Here is a 19,990-nt window from a genome sequence, read left to right as displayed (position 1 = left end):
CTAGTATACTTGCACAGTGCAGTATATATGGTGTACTTCCAGCTCTTTAATGCAAAAATGCAAAACGATTGTGGAAAGTAGTCTGCTTTATTTATTGTTACATGATCACATGGTGCTGAGTTTAATAGCACGCTACATTTTTTATTGTGATATATTTTTAAAATTTTATGTAAGACAACAGTAAATGCCAAAATGCTTGTGTGAAGTAGCGTGCTTCATTGTTACCATCATTCAGAAGTGTACTTGGAACGAAAAGACAAGGATGATTTGGCTGATGTCTGGTACATGCACAATAACTAAAATCATAAAAAAGATGTAACTATATGTAGACATAAAAATATATATATATATATATAAAAATTATGAAAACACAATTACTATTTTTTTTTACTTAAATGCAAACAGAAATGTAATATATATATATACACTCACCTAAAGGATTATTAGGAACACCTGTTCAATTTCTCATTAATGCAATTACTGTATCTAATCAACCAATCACATGGCAGTTGCTTCAATGCATTTGGGGGTGTGGTCCTGGTCAAGACAATCTCCTGAACTCCAAACTGAATGTCAGAATGGGAAAGAAAGGTGAGTTAAGCAATTTTGAGCGTGGCATGGTTGTTGGTGCCAGACGGGCCGGTCTGAGTATTTCACAATCTGCTCAGTTACTGGGATTTTCACGCACAACCATTTCTAGGGTTTACAAAGAATGGTGTGAAAAGGGAAAAACATCCAGTATGTGGCAGTCCTGTGGGCGAAAATGTTGATTTGATTGATGCTAGAGGTCAGAGGAGAATGGGCCGACTGATTCAAGCTGATAGAAGAGCAACTTTGACTGAAATAACCACTCGTTACAACCGAGGTATGCAGCAAAGCATTTGTGAAGCCACAACACGCACAACCTTGAGGCGGATGGGCTACAACAGCAGAAGACCCCACCGGGTACCACTCATCTCCACTACAAATAGGAAAAAGAGGCTACAATTTGCACAAGCTCACCAAAATTGGACAGTTGAAGACTTGAAAAATGTTGCCTGGTCTGATGAGACTCAATTTCTGTTGAGACATTCAGATGGTAGAGTCAGAATTTGGCGTAAACAGAATGAGAACATGGATCCATCATGCCTTGCAACCACTGTGCAGGCTGGTGGTGGTGGTGTAATGGTGTGGGGGATGTTTTCTTGGCACACTTTAGGCCCCTTAGTGCCAATTGGGCATCGTTTAAATGCCACGGCCTACCTGAGCATTGTTTCTGACCATGTCCATCCCTTTATGACCACCATGTACCCATCCTCTGATGGCTACTTCCAGCAGGATAATGCACCATGTCACAAAGCTCGAATCATTTCAAATTGGTTTCTTGAACATGACAATGAGTTCACTGTACTAAAATGGCCCCCACAGTCACCAGATCTCAACCCAATAGAGCATCTTTGGGATGTGGTGGAACGGGAGCTTCGTGCCCTGGATGTGCATCCCACAAATCTCCATCAACTGCAAGATGCTATCCTATCAATATGGGCCAACATTTCTAAAGAATGCTTTCAGCACCTTGTTGAATCAATGCCACGTAGAATTAAGGCAGTTCTGAAGGCGAAAGGGGGTCAAACACAGTATTAGTATGGTGTTCCTAATAATCCTTTAGGTGAGTGTAAATATTAATAAAAACGATAAATATAATCTCAGTGATACTAAACTCTTGACTGCCGGATGTATTTAAAACAGCAGTGTTTGGAAGTCCTCAAATGCTATATTTTTGTCACATGACCTTATTGAGGTTGCATGTTTAATTCAGCAAGTGGATTACAAATGCAAAATAACCACTTTGAGAGATGATAATTGGGTTTGTAAGAAATCACATTTCTAATTTCATAATGAATTAAGAAATAAATGTGCAATGCAGTTGATTTGTCACATTGGATATGCAAAGATCAAGTCAAGCGCATTGCACTATGGGAAACAGTTCTGTGCATAATACACATGCTGTGTACGGCTGCTAAAATAGTACAAGCAGAGTGCCATTGCCACAACATCTTTGTCGTCTTCAGTTTTCAGTTGTTTTAAGGCGATCCAGCATATTCAATGCAGGTTCATCAGTAATTGGCCAATCAAAAGGGCTCGAAATTCCCGCTCGATACGTTGCCGTTTGTTGGATTGACAGCATGTAGTGATGGAGTGGGATTGTCTTCTATCTCTTGTTGGGTCACTCATCTATCATGAAGCAGTTGGCCGTGTTGTGTTTGTGTGGTAATGAGTGAAGTGACATTTACCCAGAGCGCACTGACCAGACGCCTCGACGATCCGCAGCTGTCACATTCATCTCCGCTTCTCTGTCGATGGCTGATAAATATACATATATAGTGTATTTATATATATAGATTTCTTCTGCAACATCAGACATCAACAGAGACTTTATTGGAACCTGTAAATAACATTTTTAAAAGAACAGCATTTATTCAAAATAGATATTTTTTTTAACAATATAAATCTTTACTATCACCTTTTATCAATTTAATACATCTTTTAAATCATCTACATTTTTTTTAAAAAAAGACAAAAATGATTCAAAATGGGTGTTGAAAAAAAATGGGTGTATATTGTTACAAAAGATTTCTGTTATTATTATTTTTTTACTTTTTATTCATCAAAGAATCCTGTAAAAAAGTATCACAGGTTATAAAAATATATTAAGCGGCACAACTGTCTCCAACATTGAAAATAAATCTGAAGGATCATGTGACACTGAAGACTGGAGTAATGATGCTGAAAATTCAGCTTTGATCACAGGAATAAATTACACTTTAAAGTATATTAAAATAGAAAACCATTATTTTGAATAAAATGTTTTGTATTTTTGATCAGATAAATGCATAAAAGGTACTGTAGCTATATATATTTGCACATAGTATACCTTCATCAAATCCCCGCCTCTGCCCATTCAGAAATACCGATCCATTGGCAGAAACATCTAAATGCCACTTCCCTTCGCCAGCAAAAGCCTCGAAGTTCACAGAACCGATCAGAACAGAAGCCTCGTGCGCTGCTGTAACTCTGACAGAAACGGACATAACCTACATTAAAGAACAGCTCTATTCCACCCACCACAAAATAAAACAAGATAGACTTAAAGGTTTTTGCACAAAAAAAAAAAAAAAAAAATCACACATGAACTTCAAATCAAAGCACATGAAGACAATCAAATTTGTTAAATACCAATGAATTGATTGAAGTGACCTTTTTGAAAATAAGGCATTTCTATAACTGACTAATAACTTTTTCATTGCCATTAAAGTGAAATTACTGAGCCTAAACATAGGAGCCTGATTTTTGTTTTGCATCTGAAGTCTTCATATATATAAAACACACACACATGTGCACAGCTTGCCTGATATTTGCATGCATAAATTACAGGAACCTACAAAAACGGGCGTCCCATATTACATGGAAACAAATGTACCATGTTTACTCTCAGCTAGCTTTGACTTTAAACAGTGGTTTCCGAATAAAAGTGTTTCCCGGCATACCTGCTCAGAATATGAGATGAGTCAAAATGTGTGAAGCGCTGGTGTTTGAAGGGAAGGCTTTAGACATGTGGGCAGTGTAGCATCAAATAGATTGTGTTTCCTCCCATGTAAACGGCTAATGTGTGTCGGCCGCTCTGACACAGAGGAATGTACTGAATTTGCTGCAAGGGCTTTACTGGCGTTCAGAGAGACACGGCTGGAAACGCTCTGCCGTCGTCCCCCCTACACCTTTTGCTCATCACACACACACACACACACAGACACACACACACAATCTCTCCCTTCCCAAACTCCCTGAGCTCCTGCCATGGGCTGCTGTTGAATAGTGCTGCTCAGATTGGTGTGGACTCTGAGGAGGAGTTTTTATTGGCTGTGGGAAAAGAGATGACTGCTCAAGCATTGAAATGCTTTTACACAGACACACACACACACACACGCACATAAAAGCTTATCCTGCGTTAGACCCAGGCTAGGACATTTGGCAGCTCTTTGTGTGAACAATCTTATAACTCTGTTACTAGACTTAGAGAGCTCCCTTGCTGCCTACTACCTACACAGGCAGCTGCCTTTTAAGGGAGCATACTAACTGAAATGCAACCTCATATGGGACTGATTTGTCAACTCGTACACACTGTTCAAGTTTTACTAATTGACTCCAATAGTGTGGACATTAGCGTGTTTGACAATAGGATGTTTTTCCACTCGGTCCGGCTGAAGATGTGTGCACACTGTACGCTTTATAATAGTCTTTTACGACTGTTGCTTGTCAGACTCTACGGACATGATCCTCGCTATAAGCCATGTCACCCTGTAGGATCTCAGTTGTCATTAATGTCAGATTGTACGGCAGTCAAGACGCACGCAAGAAAACTCGTCCGGAGATTTACATCATCAATCCGGGACACGTTCGGTGACTGAGAGCTGCATTACATGCGGGATAGAAATGTTGGCTAGCGAACAAAAACAATCTCTAGATCATGGCTTGTCTTGAAAATAAAAATGGAAGAAAATATAGACAGTGTGTGTGGAGCAAGTGGTGGTTTGTTTTTGTCATCAGGTTCTGCACTCCTGTTGGTTTTTGATTTGACGGTTGTTGTAGGAGAAGCCACTCTGCAGTAGTCTGGCTATCACTAATGTCTCAGTCTTTTAAGATTGAACATTAGTCTGGGGAGTCTGCTCTGTATTTTCTACTGCACAAGAGGTGTGATCGGCGGACATAGTTCAAATTACTCTGTACGCAATTGGATAGTCCTTCAACCAATCAGACCAACGATGCAGGTGACGTACTTTGCAGAGCGACACGAAAACTCCAGGCAGGAATCGTGTAACAAACGTGTTGATCAGTGGTTTGCAGAAGCAATGGCATTGAGAGATTTTTGCAGGTTGTGCAAAAAAAACATGAAAGTGAGTGATATTTACACCCACTCGAGCGATTTGTTTGCTAAACTAAAGAAGCCATTGGGCATCGTCGAGAGGTTGAAAGGAATTGGATTGTCCGTCGCTTCTCTGTCGTCATCGTGTTAAACCCGCCAATAGCGCGCCAAGTGGATAAGCCAGTTTGTGATTGGTCCCCGCAGATTTGTAACGGAAGCAGGATAGAAAAATGTACAGGTTTCTAGCCTGAGCTTCAGGGCGAAATCAAATCGTTTACCCAGTCTAACACAGCAGGACTGCGCCTCAAAACTTCTGACACTGCCAGAATTTCATCGCAAGTAAAATCTGATTTATTAATCTTCTTATGGGATTCTCAACATTTGTCTCAGACGGGCCAAATCGCAGCCAAAACCGCACAACGTGAACTCGGTTTAAGGGGGCTTGTTCTGGCGGGAAAGCGACGACAATGCATACCCCATATACAAATTAATATTTATTTAGTAAATATTAAATATAAACATGTAATATGTATTTATAGTAAAAAAAAATATTTATCCCACAATCCCAGAATGTATTGTGATTGAAAAAAGTTGTGAAGAAAAAACTGAATTGACTGTTTCAATTCAGTTTGGGATTGTGTTGTCTGAGAGCGATATATGGAGTGTGGCCTGAGCGTATAAAGCCCTATTCGCACGGGATAAGTATTACCTGATGACCTCTAGTCATTTGTAATAATTGCGGAGGTTGTCTGTGATCTTAATCCCGTGCGAATCAACCATGTCTGTAATTTGTAAAGTAAAAATTCCCCCGCAAATGACCTACCATATTTCGCCGAACACCGAGGTCCTGTGATAATATTAGTCCCGTGCGAATCGGCATCTCTGTGATTTGTTTATCATTTTTCAAGGTTTTTGTTTCCTCTGCACTTTTTTATCCATATTTCGTGAAGAATGGAGGCTGCGTTGGAGTGTTTTGATAGTATTTTGGGTGCTGGGTCATATCGCTATACACCATACGATACAACTATACAATTTGCAGAAAGAGAAAGCTGAAAACCATCAGAAGAGCAAAAACAAAAAGATTGATTAGATGGAGATGGATGACATATATCGCAGCATGCGGTAAGGGACATTCTTCTGTTTATGATATATCATACAGCTAGACCTATAATAACTACAAGACATTTCCAAGCAATAGCCTATTGACATCATATCCGGGAGACAAGTCAGTAAATACTTTGCTTATCCCGTGCGAATGCGCCACACAAAATTCAGATGTGTATGTGTGTGTGGGGGGGGGGGGGTTTCTAAATCACACGAGGTCCCCAGATAATACTAATCCAGTGCGAATAGGGCTTAAGGTATCTTAGATTAGAAGACATCATTATTATGCTGCATATCTTTTTCGCATCAGGAGTGAACCTATGATGCCTTAACATTCTCTCTAGATAGGCAGCGCATTAGGTTTTGGGAACATAGCTTTTGTGTTGCTTGATGTTTTGGAAATACATACACATGAATATTAAAAACGCTTCAGACTTTTTGGTAGGGCCGTGGCCTTTTTAAACTTCTTCTTGATAAGTTTGAACGTGTTCCTCAAGAGATTGTCGTGTTCTTCCGACGTTCCCAAAGTTCTGCAACCTCGCAAGTTCCCTTTTCATCCTCGTTTTAACTATACCTCGCTGACGTGGGCCATATTCCCAATCTCGGCGCTCTAGATACATTTATTTTTGTCTCGGATGAGGAATATCTCTTTCTGTCGCACATGTGCGTGCATTGGGTAGGAATTAAAGAGTTTTCCGCTCTGACAGGTGGCTCTGGCTGGTGTCGCCGGGCTCTCAGGGGCCCTCCGGAGATCAGGTAATTGCGAGGGGTTGGACTTGGTTCGGTGTCACACAGGTGGTGTGAAGCGCAGTCGCTCCGCTCACCTGAAATATTCACGTTCCTCCAGAAGCTCGGCTTTGATCTCCCCTTGCAATCGACAGGGGAACGGCGGGAGGAAGAGAAACAGCACAAACAACAGGAAAAAAGGAGCACACCCGAGAAACAAACAGATTGACATTTCTTAAGAGAGAATAAACAATGGCAGGTTATCCGTGTTATCCGCTGCTTGCCATTTTTCACCCCCACCTCCGTCGATTTCTTCTGGAAAGTGGGCCAGTGTTTCTCTTGTGTGTGTGTGTGTGTGTGTGTGTGTGTGTGTGTGTCGTCGAGACTTTGCTCGACTGATTTGGTGCCGTTTGTTATGGATTGTCAAGTCGCTGGCCCCCATTTATATCGCTCTTTTTAACACACTTATATTTACTCTACAATAAATTTTACCGAGACACTTCCCCTCCTTTTTTTCAAAGCCGCACAGTGAATTTTTCAATAGTCCGCGTTCTTGACTGTTGCTTAATAAACTGCAGTGTGAATAAATAAACAAATACCAGAAACCATCACTTATTCTGTGAAAGCTGCAAGAGTTCATCTAGGCCAGGGTTTTTTTTTTTTTTTTCTTCATGCCAGTATATGCACGACCACAAAGTCAGCGTTTGCGTGAGATAATGGCTGGTCTGATTGTAACCACAGAGTGGAGTGTGAAAAGAACAATGAGCCATTATGATGATGATAAATAATGTGGACTCATTTGGATGTTCATTTAGACGTACGTTTGCACAAAGCACTAATTGGAAGAACTTTAAATAATGAATGTTAAAGAACTAACCAGTTTGAGTGATAAAGGGACAAAGAAAGTTCTGAATAGAAAGGATAAATACCTGTTTGATAATGGAGTTACTATAAGACACGAGACTAGTCTCGTCACAGGTCAGGGTTATTTGCTTAGCTAAATGCTTTGGTATTTGTTGATGGCATCATTTTTTATTGTTAAAGAACTGCAATTGTTTTGACTTGTAGAATACATTTTCCTATCCCAATTTAAAAGTGTATAATGTCTGCATTATCGGGCAAAATTGAGTTTTCTTGAACACTTCTCCTCTCCGCCATCAGACTCTCTGCCAAGAGTCGCATATTCAGTGTTTGTGTGTTTTTATTTTATTTTTATGGTGGAATCAACCTAGGAATTACATGCGCTCATCTCTACAGTTAAGCTGAAATTGGAGAACATATTTTACCATCCAGAAAAATGACACACTTCATCCTTAATGCGCAGAGACAACTGTAAGTAAGCCACTGGAGGACAGGGCACCACTGGAGTCTAATTCTGGAGAGATTTAAACATCTGAATTGACAGAAAACACTAAAGATGTTATTTTTCATTTTAGTCGCATTAACTAAAACTGGACAGTGCATGCATGAAACTGACCATGCCAAAAATGAGCAAACAGCACTAGAGGGTTAAGAGCGTAAGCGTGAGTTTATTCATACTGTATGTGTGGAAAAGTTAAGCAACTTTTTAAAGTAAATCTGTTCTGTTTGGTGCAGAACTAACACTCTCCTGTAAAAAGAATAATTTGCTCAGATGTAGCTCTTACTATGAGCAGTAGGTGAAACCGTTTTTCAATCCTTCAAATGAGCAGGGGTCTCGACAGTGGCTCTATAACCAGTCAATATTTTCAGCCCCCTGCTGAGGAGCAACTTTGGTTTAAAACCCTCTGATAGATGGTTGAGGGGTTTTATTCCAAAGCGACAGCACTCCGTGTAGAGAGCGGAGACTCAGTGTGTGTGTGTCTCAGTGCCCGACAGATAAAGCGGTTCCGAACAGAGCGTGTGTTTTAGACAGGGTGTTGACGGATTGCGGCGTGCTAGGTGCTAAAACTCCTAAATGAAGTGCAGCGTGACAACTAATTCCTGACGACGTGAGTCACACCTTCCCGATCATTGTACCGCTCGCGCTCGTCTTAAGAGCTGCCGTGTTTTCTGCGGAGAGCCGGCTGATGGTTTGGGATTAATTATTCGGAATCATTTCCCAGTCTCTGCTGGCAGGTTTCGAAAAGTGTCAAGATAAATTCACACATCATAACACAGTATTTTAAATCTGTGATGTTCATTTTTTTTGTGTGCTGTGCACTGTTCCTCATTAGAAAGGGACATCGCATTTTACAGTGTGATTGACAGATTCCTAATGTACATCTTCTGATGTCACCATTAATGATTTGCTGGACTTTGTGCGACTCTTGTGCATTGCATGATTCATATATTTCATTGCACAGTGGTTGATTTTTGATAGCTTGAGAGACTTAATGGAGATTTTGGTTATGTTTCAACTTTGTCTGAGAGATTTTTCTACCACAATTTCTCTGGTGCAGCAAATTAGATGTAAATTAGTCATTTTTTTGACATACAGTATAAGAGAATTGATCTATAAAATGAAAGTGGATACACTCTTAGAAGAAAAGGTTCTATATGGAACCTTACACCATCAGGGGCTTCATTTATAGAACCTTTAGGGGTTCCAATAATGGGATCATTTTATGGACATATTTAATTAATTTAGTTTGAATTATTTTTTGATTTTGATTATATGTTAAACCAGCTAATTAAGAATAGAACCTCTTTGGCATAAAGGTTCTTTAAAATGAGGTCAAGAACCCTATGGATCTATATAGAACCCCATGGAAGAGTGTAGGAGCTCAGATCATTTGAAGAGAATTGTTTGAGTTTATACTGAGATCTCTGATTGTAGTTTTGTCAAATCTGAGCACAGTTTGAGACATGGTTGATGACTTTCAAACCACTAGAGGGGAAGCATTTGAGGTTACTCTTCACTTTATCTCGAAGCTTTCTAGAAGAAGCGGTTGAGATATTAGAAAGATCTCATTTGTGATCAAGCTCTCGTACGGGTAAACAAATGAAAGCAGGAGAGCTGGAGTGCATGGCAGCTCTGAGCACGTCCAGCAGGGCCACTTTCCTCTTTCCTCTCTCCTGTCCAAGTCAGGGCAGATAACGGCTCATCTTCCATCTCTGCCATGGACATCCGCCAGAACCGGCCCTATCCTGGATCTCTCCCAAACTACAAAAAACAAAAAGCCGAGAGAAGTGCTGTTGTTTTTGTGCGTGTCGGAGGGTTTGGGGGTGGGGTTGGTGCCAGTATTAATGCGGGGGCCAGACTAGACTCCAGCGATGGGCCGTATTGATTGTGTTGATTTGATTCATTGATCGATCTCTCCTCTCGAATGTGGCGTCTGAGAAGCGGCACTAATCTGAAACAGCTAAGGACAAATCTTCTGCCTTACACACAAATGGAGGAGATAAGAAAACGTATGAAAAGAAACTGCACTTATCTAAATCATAGACTAGCACTTCTGCTGTCCCTCACTGTGGCCTGTGTGTGTGTGTGTGTGTGTGTGTTGGAGGCTTGGTGCATGATTGGACCTTCTCTTTTCACACTGATGTTTATATTTGTGTGTTTCTGTATAATATGCATGCAGGGTTGCATATGTGCATGCAGAGGTACTGTTGCTGTAGATATGATTTGCATAGTATGCATGCAGGTTTGCTTATATGCATGCTTAGGTAATGATTCTATAGTAGATTACATTTTATATCATGCATGCAGTGTTGCATATCTGCATTCTCAAGTAATGATCCTGTATATACCATTTTTTTGCATTGTATGCATGCGGGATTGCATAAATGCATGCACAGATAACGGTCCTGTAGATAGCATTATTTGCATGATGCCCATGCAGCACATCTGCATGCATAGGTGATGGTCCTGTAGATGTCATCTTTTTTTATAAAGTGCATGCAGTGTTGCATATCTGCCTGCATGCATGAGTAATGATCCTGATAAGATTGTTTGTATAATATGTAATGCAATTTTAATGCAACTGCATTTTATGCTAATTCTTTTTTATATAAAGTGCATGCAGGGTTGCATGTTTGCATCCACGAGTAATGATCCTGTAGATATTTTTGTATAATGAGCATGCAAAGGTAATGGCCTTGTCTGTTCGATTTTTTTCTTTTTTTGTTTCTGTGAGTGTTTGTTGCATGCATGGTGCATGGTTGTATCATTCTCTTCAACACTGATGTTTGTATTTGTGTTTATTCTGTGTGTCGTTGCTCTTTCGATAAAATTTGGTTGTATAACATGCATACAGAGTTGCATATCTACATGCATAGGTAATGGTCCCCGTCTGCGTGAACCTTTTGTGTTTTTTTATGAGCGTGTGTGTGTGTGCAGCAGGGGTTTAGAGGCAGCGCAATCACCAGGCAGAACAGAGTGGATCTATAAATTGATGGAATTCAAAGCCTGCAGCATCGATTACCATTATAACAAACAGCCGAGCCCAGAACGTCTGATTATTTTTAGACAAAGATTCTGTGCTCTCAGCAGCAATTCTGCTGATGCTGTCACACTCGCAGACATCTGCCTATGATTGCAATTAGATGGGATACAAAAAGAAAAATAATACCTCCATCTGCATTTTTTCCCCCTTGTTTCCCATAACCACCCACTTTTTTTTTCAGTTCATTTCTGCTGGTCAAAACACTCTGGCTCACTGGTTGAGAGCTCTCTTGCTTTTCCCACGTCAACTTCCTCTCTTCCCTGCTGTCATCAGCGAGAGGTGCCATAGATTCTGTGGTAATCGATGGTAAAGATTTTAACGAGCTCTATAGCGAATCTGAAGGTTATATCTTTGTGTTCTAACAGTCTGTGTATTTACAGTATACTTTTTCATTTGTGGCCCTTCATTGCTTGTCTAGTTATTGCAGACGACAAGCTCTCAGATGTGATTTAGTTAACCCCTGGTTATCTTTTGTTTTCTTTTTGGTGCTTTCATATATCTCAGTCCCTCGTAGCCGTTCGATTCAATGTCAAGTTCAACCGTCGGCTTCTCTCTCCTCCTTTGCATATCCAAATGGGCGGCTCTACGGAGTTGGTCCACTGCACGTGAACGTTAGCACCTCAGCCAATCAATTTTCCTCAGTGGATGCTGGCCTCAGCAGGCCCCGCCCCCCTGACATCGGCAAAGCCAACTCATCAATTACAGATGGATGTTTGACTGGCACAGGCGTAATGACAGGTACTCAATATTGACCCAGCTACCCACCACATTCTGAAAATACAGGCCTGATTGCCTTTTCCAAACCCTTAAAACGTCGAACATTTGACTGAAGATGTCTTCTTTTTACACACAAGTGTGGCTTTTTTCCAATACTGTTCAATAGTGACATTTCTTTGTGGTTTCCTGGAACTAGGATCTGATTTAAATGAATTTTCTCTCATCTTTTACTCATCCTCATGTCGTTCCAAACCTGTTTGATGTTTGCTTTTACAGAACACGCAAGGTGTTTTTTTTTAAAGTGCATTGACGATGTGTAATATACCATACAAAATGTATGTGCTTTATTATATTTGATGGTGCTTTTTAGCTTTTTTTTTAGCTTTAACAATCATCCACTTATTCTGTTACTCTTGTGTTTCACAGAACAAAGTCAGTCATACAGGTTACCACATGGTCAATGGTCAATGATAACATAATTATCATTTTTGGGTTGAAAAAATGGGGCAACAAAGAAAGAAATGCTGGATTTGAACTTGCCCAAATCTCCGTTCAATAATATTGGGTTTTTCTGAACAATATTTTGTGTGTTGAAACCTTTAAGCCGTGGTGATGATAATATTTTATTATTATTTTTGTTGTTGCTGTATTTTTTTTTTTTTTTATGTTCTCAAAATATGCATAAAACATTATTAATATTATAAAAGAATGAAAAAAGAAGTTAGAAATGGCTCAAATATTGATTTGATGTCACCAAGTAAAAGGTTCAAAATAGAGAAAATGAGGGGGAAAAGGAGGCATTTTTAATGCTATAATGCCAAAGTTGTTTATCATGGAAGTTTTCCGAGCACAACCCAAAGCTAGTTTAGATCGCTCGTGTCAGATCGCAGTTAATGCTTCTTATGAGTACTGTAGTTTTCCTGCTTGGAACGACATTGACTAACATGGATCATCACCTGCTGAGCACGCTTGCATTAACAGGCGTCTCAGACCGCAGTGCATCATGGGTAGCAGAGAAATGAGGAAGAAAAAGGGCTTTTGGCAAACGCCGCTGTAGCATCAGGTGGGTCTGATGGCTGTCTGAGCACAAATGAACAAACATTTGAAAAAAACAACAGAAGTGAAGCGTGCTGCAGTTTGTTCTTGAAAGGTGAGAGTGAGCAGGTTTATTTCCAGCTCCTGCTGATATTGTGTCTCTGTAGACGATGCAGGGAGCAAAGATGCTGTTTGTGATGTGTCAGATGTCAAAACTATTAATAAAAAAAGCTTTGCCTTTATGTTCTCCTACTGTTATGGTTGCTAAAACTTAAGCACAAGTTTCTGTAAATGCTTGTTGGCGGTGAAGTTTGTTCTCAGGCAATTAGCGGTGTTTGTTTCAGTGTTGCTGTTGTTCACATTTAAGAGTTTGTTCAAGTCCTTAATCATAAGTATTAAACTTCATTGTATAACTCATACTGCACTTTTTGTGCTACAGATGTTGCTCAAATCATGCAGTTTTTTGGCGTATTCATATTTTGTAATTGATCTGATTTCTGAGGAAGTGGACTCTCTTAAAAGGGATGGTTCAGAGAAATATCTACCTAGGGTCGTTTGCACCATGACCTCGAGCCAAACACCCCCCCAGAAGCCTTTTTCCCCTTGGTTGAACATTATTAAAGTTAGAGCTTATTTAGAGATATCAGCCGGATGGTTTAGTGCAGGCGCTAATGGATCCAAGGCTGTATCTCGTAAATTACCCCACTAATAATGCCCAGAATGATACCAAACTTCTACAGTCGTACAAATAGGTTCTGTACTCATAAAACGAGGCATTGGAAAGTTTGTAAGTACTTTAGGAGTTTATTTAAATAACACTTGCCTGATGGCTAATGCTACCGTTAACCCGGACGTCGAGGTCACTTTCGTGATTTGGGAAAAGCACGTAAAAGTCCTGGCAGAAAGCAATCCATTTTTTATTTATTTTTTCCGAAGTGTTGACAACTTAGTGTTAACTAATAATTGTTGCAAACTGGTACTACCAACAAAATATTAGTGCATTCCTGGAACTGGGTGTCGTTACACCACATCCTTATGCATCGCTTTCTGCCACGGAAGTGACCTCGACGTCCGGGTTAGCGGTAGCATTAGCCATCAGGCAAGTGTTATTTAAATAAACTCCTGATGTACTTACAAACTTTCCAATGCCTCGTTTTATGAGTACAGAACCTATTTGTACTACTGTAGAAGTTTGGTACCATTCCAGGCATTATTAGTGGGGTAATTTACGAGATACAACCTTGGATCCATTAGCGCCTGCACTAAGCCATCCGGCTGATATCTCTAAATAAGCTCTAACTTTAATAATGTTCGACCATGGGAAAAAGGCTTCTGGGGGGGTGTTTGGCTCGAGGTCATGGTGCAAACGACCCTAGGTTAAAATTACTCCAAACCATCCCTTAAATTTGGACACTCTAAAAAGTCCCTCATAATAGCGTAGAGACACTCAAAATAAAGGCTCTTAACTAGCATTGATGGTTCCATGAAGAACCTTTAACATTCATGGAACCTTTCCATTCCACAACAGATTCTTTAAAGTGAAAAAGGATTTTACACTAAGAAATCACTTTTAAAGAATTCCTTTATTTATAATGTAACAAGTGACCCTGAAACACAAACTGGCCGTCCAGATCCTCTCCCTCAAACATCCAGGCTCCAGTGAAGAGCTGTTTTCTTATATTCCTCAGAGAATGTAAAAATCTTGACTCTCTATAGACTCTTCTGCATAACATACTGCAACATTCAAGTAACTAAAGCAAGAAATCGTTAAAAATGGAAACAAAGAAGAACAATAGCTGGAAAAAAAAGAGCTGACATTTAATTCCAAACACACAGTCCTACATATTTATTTAGAATTAGGGTCATGCGTTTTGCACACCTGCTGTTGTAGATAGACGACCATTCTTTACACTCTACAAAGTCATCAAACAGCGCGAAACTTGTTATTGGCTTGATCCCATCAGGGTTTGATGGCTCTTCTAGATCTGTTGTTGTCCCTCAGATGTTCTCGTCCGTACGTCAGTCAGATTAGCTCTGCTTTCAGCTAATAGAGGTTAAATGAACCATCACAGTCCACGAAACTCTTCCTGGCCCTGAACAATTATGGCTTAACTGCTCTCTGTAAATGAATTCTATAAAAAAGATAATTGGTGATCATGTTGATCATTGGTGTTTCTATTTTAGTGTCTTGCCAGTCAAGTGCAGAACTTCAGGGAATATATGCCGGTTTTTAAAGCTCAGATGCTCGTCCTTTTGTGCAAGTCCCTCTGGAGGTCAAATAATCTACTTTATTATGTGTCCCGGAAACACAAACTGGCCGTCCAGATCCTCCCCGTCACACTTCCAGACTCCAGCGAAGAAAATGAAGAGTTTGAAAAGCATCCGAGCAGTGGCGCAGAAAGCCGTGCCGTAAATCTAGGGCTGCGTTACTGCTTTTGTCCTCAGGAATTCTTCCTCTCACATTAGATAATTTTCTAAATTGCCTTAAAGTAAGAGTAGAGATTAATTAAAACATAGAGAATTTAATTTTATGTCATGTACAAATTTGGTACAGTAATTGAAAAGCCCTCTCTCTCATTTTATTAGTTTTAGTTTGAACAGAAAGACCTTTGACTGTGAGAGAATGAGACGTGTAGTAAGATTTATATATTTAATATAAGTTCAAAGGTTGAGAAGATTTACATTTCTTATGCTTATCTAGCATTTATTTGATTAAAAAATACAGTAAAAACAGTAATATTGTGAAATATTATGACACTTTCTATGTGAATATATAGTCAAGTTTAATTTCTTTTTGTGATTTTCAGCATCATTACTCCAGTCTTCAGTGTCACATGATCCTTCAGAAATCATTCTAATATGATGATGATGCTCAAGAAATATTTTTGATTATTAATTTTGAAAATAGTCATATTTTAGTGTTAAATTGATCAATATAAAATTTCAAGGAACGTTTATATATGTATGTATTGTCAAATTTATTTGACTTTTTTCTGAAAAAAAAAAAAATTATGTACATGGTTTGGCAAGGAAGAAGAACAGTAATACATGTGAAACAATGTTATTGTAATGGTACGTGTAAAAAAAAACAGCAGTTCTTTCTCTCATATCGATTTTGCTAGTGCTACTCCTCTACAGTCGCTCTTGCCCATATTTCAGTCTTTCTGCTCACCAGATCAACTGCATAAGATGGATATTGGTGAATATTCAGCGTTCCTGTGCATGTGCCATCACACTCGCTCTCTCTCTCTCTCTCTCTCTCTCTCTCTCTCTCCCCCTCTCCCTCTCTCTCTCTCTCTCTCTCTCTCTCTCCCTCTCCCTCTCCCTCTCCCTCTCTCTCTCTCTCTCTCTCTCTCTCTCTCTCTCTCTCTCTCTCTCTCTCTCTCCCTCTCCCTCTCCCTCTCCCTCTCTCTCTCTCTCTCTCTCTCTCTCTCTCCCTCTCTCTCTCTCTCTCTCTCTCTCCCTCTCCCTCTCCCTCTCCCTCTCCCTCTCCCTCTCCCTCTCCCTCTCTCTCTCTCTCTCTCTCTCTCTCTCTCTCTCTCTCTCTCCGCTTTCCCATGACTGTTGCAGAGGTATTGATTATTTTGGATTCTGATTATCTAAAAGGCCTTCTGCTACTGTAGGCATTGGATGTATTTTGGTTTAATTATTAATGGGGCTGAGCTTACAGTAAGCAGTCGCCTTCTATAAGATCATGACGGATTACATGGTTAATATTCAACAGCGTATATTTATTTATGTATGTACTAAGCTGTGTATATGAGCGTTGGCAGGCCTCTCTAAAGCATCTCTCTCTTTGTCTCTGTAGAGGGAGCTAAACTCAGTGGCGGCCCAACTCGCAGGCCGACAGGAGGAGAGCGAGGACTCCCACAAACACCTGGTGGAACTGAGCCGTGAATTCAAGAAAAATGTCCCAGAGGTGAGTGGGAGAGCGAGAAACGGTTTGGTGTGTGTGTGTTCAAAAAGTATTAAGGGAGACGTTTATCTAGTCAGTTTCATGTTGATCAAGGTTTCTCGACCTTACCTGAGATAGCAACCAAGTTTTGCTTCATGTTTCAGCTATTTATATTTGTCTTTTTGACCCTTATTTCCGCCTCTGTTTGTCTGCTCCTCATTTTCTGCCTTCCTTCTCTTGTCTGAACTCCTCCTCTTCTCATACTGTATATCAGAACTTTTTGAGCCAATCAGCTGATCCATAAATGCCATGTGACCAATTATTCTGGAGCAGTAAGAAATGACATCATGACAATAGTGATTGGCTGGATTTGGCACTAATGTATGTTGCATAAATAAATTGACCTTCATAGTTATTAAAATGATTTATATATTGATTTACATGTACATAAATTATATAACATAATTAACAGAAAATTCCATTCAATCTTTCAAAATATATTTACTGTAATATATATATATATCAAAATCATCAAAGAATCTTGAAACAAAAACATGAAGCAACACAATTGTTTTCAACATTGATAAAAAAAAATTTGATTAAAAAACATGCAATATATATATATATATATATACACAAGCATACACAAATGCTCTTTATGATTTAATATTTTATATCAAAATAATCTTTAAAAAAAGGTATCATGGTTTCACACTGAAATATGAAGCAGCACAACTGTTTTCAACACTGATAATAATCATAAATGTTTCTTGAGCATCAAATCATCATATTAGAATGATTTCTGAAGGATCATGTGACACTGAAGACTGGAGTAATGATGCTGAAAATTCAGCTTTGATCACAGGAATAAATTACATTTTAAAATACATCCAGATACAAAACAGTTATTTTAAGTTGCAATAATATTTCACAAAATTACTCTTCAAATAAATGCATCCTTGGTGAGCAGAAGAGACTCTTTCAAAATCATTACATCGTTTCTCAGCTGTTGGCTCCGCCCCTCTTGTTTGGCTCCGCCCCTTTCCACTTTCTGTTCCTCCCCTCTTGTCCTTCCTGTTCCCCTCTCTTCTTTACTCCTCCTCATATTCCTGTGCTTCTGTAGTTTCAGAACCTCTCTCAGACTCTCACTCCGTGTGTTTATTTCACTGAAGGCACACAAACCAGTTCATCCCTCCACTTTCAGCACTAATAGTGTAACCACTGGTGTTTATTGACGTTACTTTCCACATCCAGCCAGTCTAACATCAGCATTTAAGCTTCCAGAACCTGAATAAAACAGCCCAGAAAATGATCCGGCCGTTCCCATGGAGAAAAATCCTCCACTGAATGTCTTTAAGTTCAAGTCCCTCTCCGTTTAAATTCCCGTCACTCTAATCCGGAGCTGCGCCTCCAATTCCTCTTCAGGTAAAGGTGACGTCGGGAGAAATGCTTGTCACGCATCTCTCATTATACGCGCTATGACATTTTACATTTTTCCTCGTTAGCGGCCTTCCTTTTTCGGGAGCTGTGTTTGAAGCTTCGACACGATCCACCGTCAGACCTCTCGACTCAGAAGCCCGACTCCTCGTTTGCTTTCCACTTGACACAAATGTCATCAGTGACAATCAGAATTTACAAGATTAGCGAACGTCTGGAGCGGATGGGGGATCATGCTAGCCGCATCAGCACAGACTGTGGCGTATAATGAACAGAAACAAAGCCTCATTAATGGATTGACAGGAGAATCAGAACACAGTTATTTGTGTTAATGGAGAAGTTATTAGTGTCTTCAGTGAAACATCTATAAACAACATATGTGGCGTACTGTTGATTACCACAGACAATTTTTAAATCTTGTTTTATTTATTTCAAATTTGAAATATTCAATAATGCACGTACAATCCTTTTGATGGGTTTAAAAGTGGAACCCGTTCATTTGTTAAAGCATTTATTTAATATGTTATTTGAGCTGAAGTGTCATTTTATTCGCTAATTTTGTTTTGCATAAACAAAGGTTGGAGATTTAGTTTTTATTGTAATCAACAGAAACATTTCTGGAATGCAGTATGTTCATCTTGTATCATATAATGTGGCATCTTTCTCAAGGTCGGGAAAATGGTCATTACAGTAACGTCTGACATATTCTTGGTGAATTAAATGATCTCAAACATTCTCCAGAGCTATAAACATGTTGGAATTTATTTGCTTTATTTTATTATGTTGAAAGTTTTTACTTGACAAAAAAGTTGTATACTGCGGTACAATGACTTTGGTACTGAATTATTTTCATATACATATACAGTACAATAATCTTTAAATTGCACTTCAGTGTATGTCAAAGAATATCTTGGTACAAAATACTTTTATTTTTTTGCTAATATATTAAAATATTGCTTTTCGAATTTTTTTGCTATTTTAAATTTTATAAAGGTCAGCTGCCCAGAAATATTATTTTTCATTAATAAAAGAGAAATGTATATGTTTTACATTGACCTTTTTAGCACAAAATGTGTTTTCACTCTCATTTCATTAGATGCACTTATGTTGGGACTTTTGGGGTGAATCAAAACATACTCAGGTTATTCTTCAAGAAATACATTTTGTTTTATATTTTAGGAAATATGTGTAAATATAATAAAGCCTGTTTTAGGATGATTAAGATTGTTTGCATCGACACTATTTTCATGGCAATTCTCTCCCCAAAACTGTCATTTGAAAGTCATTCACAAAAATGTAAATTATCTTAATGACCCCAAAAATAGGCTTTATAATCATCAGGAAAAATATTCATCAGTTTTGTCTGTTTTTGTGTTTTTAGGAGGTGTTGGAGATGGTTTCGCCCGTCCTCAAGAGTTTCCAAGCTGAGGTCAGTCAACACTCGCTGTTTAATTCAGATAACATCAGATCCACCTCAAAAATGATACTGTTTGTGCTGGAGAGATTTGGAGAATTAATACATTAAAGTGCCCCTATTATGCTATTTTAAATGTTCCTAATTTTGTTTTGAAGGTCTCTTACAATAGATTTATCTGCATCCAAGGTCAAAAACCACTTTATTTCTCTCATAAAATACATTGCAGCATCAGCTCTTTTCTCATAGTGTCTGAAACGGTTCGATGAAGGATTTGGTCTCCTTTCTGAGAGTCTACTCTCCTCTGATTGGTCAGATGACACAGCCTATTATGATTGGTCTACTCTGCTCTGATT

At 39.1% G+C, this 19,990-nt stretch overlaps 1 protein-coding gene across 1 annotated transcript in view; it reads left to right on the top strand.

The window, feature by feature from the left end:
- The window catches only part of cux2b (cut-like homeobox 2b), a 158,093-nt gene that overhangs the window by 47,072 nt on the left and 91,031 nt on the right, over window positions 1-19,990 (top strand). The window contains exons 2-3 of the mRNA XM_079896627.1: window positions 16,697-16,807; window positions 19,602-19,649. Coding sequence (XP_079752753.1) covers window positions 16,697-16,807; window positions 19,602-19,649 — 159 coding nt within the window. The remainder of the gene's footprint in view (window positions 1-16,696; window positions 16,808-19,601; window positions 19,650-19,990) is intronic.

Source organism: Squalius cephalus (genome assembly GCF_949319135.1).
Source record: "Squalius cephalus genome assembly, chromosome: 16".
NCBI lineage: Eukaryota > Metazoa > Chordata > Actinopteri > Cypriniformes > Leuciscidae > Squalius > Squalius cephalus.
Note: the sequence above shows the minus strand (reverse complement) of the source record. Positions and strands in the feature narration are given on the sequence as shown.